At 39.7% G+C, this 1,484-nt stretch overlaps 1 protein-coding gene across 1 annotated transcript; it reads left to right on the plus strand.

Annotated features, from left to right (window-relative positions):
- The first annotated feature begins 467 nt into the window (after positions 1 to 467).
- Positions 468 to 788, plus strand: LOC116627649 (ATP synthase membrane subunit DAPIT, mitochondrial-like). Its single transcript, XM_032397516.1, has one exon. It carries the CDS (start codon positions 505 to 507, stop codon positions 679 to 681), a length of 177 nt encoding a protein of 58 aa, XP_032253407.1. The 5' UTR covers positions 468 to 504; the 3' UTR covers positions 682 to 788.
- Positions 789 to 1,484: the final 696 nt, after the last annotated feature.

Raw genomic sequence — 1,484 nt, forward strand, 5'->3', positions numbered from 1 at the left:
GTTGGAAAGAACCTGGCATATTCAAGAAATTGAAAGGAAGTGAGCTAGTGTGTCTAGAGGATACTGATGGGGAAGGTAGCATGAATGGAGATGAAGGGCCATGAAGAAGTCTGGAACTTACATGTCATGGCAAAGTTTGGGGATTTGATTCTAAGGTTTCTGAGTAAATATTGAATGGCCTTATGCACATTACACACATTATGCACGTAACAATCTTCTTCGGATTTTATAAATATATGTCCCGACAAGAAGCTATTTGTTCACCTGGGTAATGGGATCAGAAGACGTATGCCTCTGAGCTACAGTAGCTGACCCACAGGCACCAACATGTAAAGTGAAAGAGAAAGAAATGCTTTTGTAAGCAATGAAAATGGCAATGTGGCATGTTGCCCCGCTAAAACCGACTAGTGGAAATGGGTTATTCTTAGTGAACCAGGACTCAGATTAAAAATTTTAAGCCCGGACCCAACTGGCGGAATTGGTGCCTTCTGCAAGATTGAAATCATGGCAGGTCCAGAAACTGATGCCCAGTTCCATTTCACTGGTATCAAAAAATATTTCAACTCTTATACTCTCACAGGTGGAATGAATTGTGTACTGGCCACATATGGAGGCATTGCTCTGATGATCTTATACTTCAAGTTAAGGTCTAAAAAAACACCAGCTGTGAAAGCAACATAAACGAATTTTAACCTGTACCTCATCTGTTAAGTTCCCATGCCTGGAGAAGCTAATGTCAACTAATCATGTGATACTCAATTTGTACAATAAATTATGAACCTGGAAAAAAAAATTTTTTTTAGCCCGAAAACCCAACTTGTATTTTATATAATCAGAAAAGGAAAAATTTTCCCACAGGGCAGATGCCTTGTTTTCTCTCTATATTATTCCAATCTTGTTCTGTTTTCACAGAAGAGGGTTTATGTATCTCATTTTTGTTCTTCTGACGCATTTGTTGCCTTGGCTTCTTATATAATCTCTCTTCTTTCCTGTGACATCATTTGTTTGTTTTTCAGGCAAAAATATCTGAAGGACTTAGACCTGGCTTTCAGTCCCCTTTCTGCTACGTTTCATGACACTAGCAGAACACTGGGCCAGCAGAGGACGACACTGAGCCCATCCGGGAGGACAAAAGCACAGCAGAAAAGGCTTGTTCTGTACACATCATTTGTCTCTCTCTCTCTCTCTCTCTCTCTCTCTCGACGACTTTGTATGTTTTGTAATCCGGACCAAACTTGAAGCATTTTCCAAACTCTACTTGTCAACAATCAGCCTCATTGTAAATATTATATAAGGAGCATTTCAAAAAACAGTTTCTTCCTGAAATAACCTTTTAAAAGTGTATCTCTTCATCTCCTTTCTCAGTGAGAGGATCCGATCAGCTTTGGAAACATAAAAATGTTTCAGAGAGCCTATCTGCTTTCAGGACTTTCTTGGGACAGACAGGGGTAGGTGGAACACTGCCTATTTTCACATCATCCAAT

Source organism: Phoca vitulina, unplaced genomic scaffold, assembly GCF_004348235.1.
Source record: "Phoca vitulina isolate PV1807 unplaced genomic scaffold, GSC_HSeal_1.0 scaffold3, whole genome shotgun sequence".
Lineage (NCBI taxonomy): Eukaryota > Metazoa > Chordata > Mammalia > Carnivora > Phocidae > Phoca > Phoca vitulina.

Coding starts and splice junctions, on each gene's coding strand:
- LOC116627649 (XM_032397516.1), top strand. CDS start 505: ATGGCAGGTCCAGAAACTGATGCCCAGTTCCATTTCACTGGTATCAAA.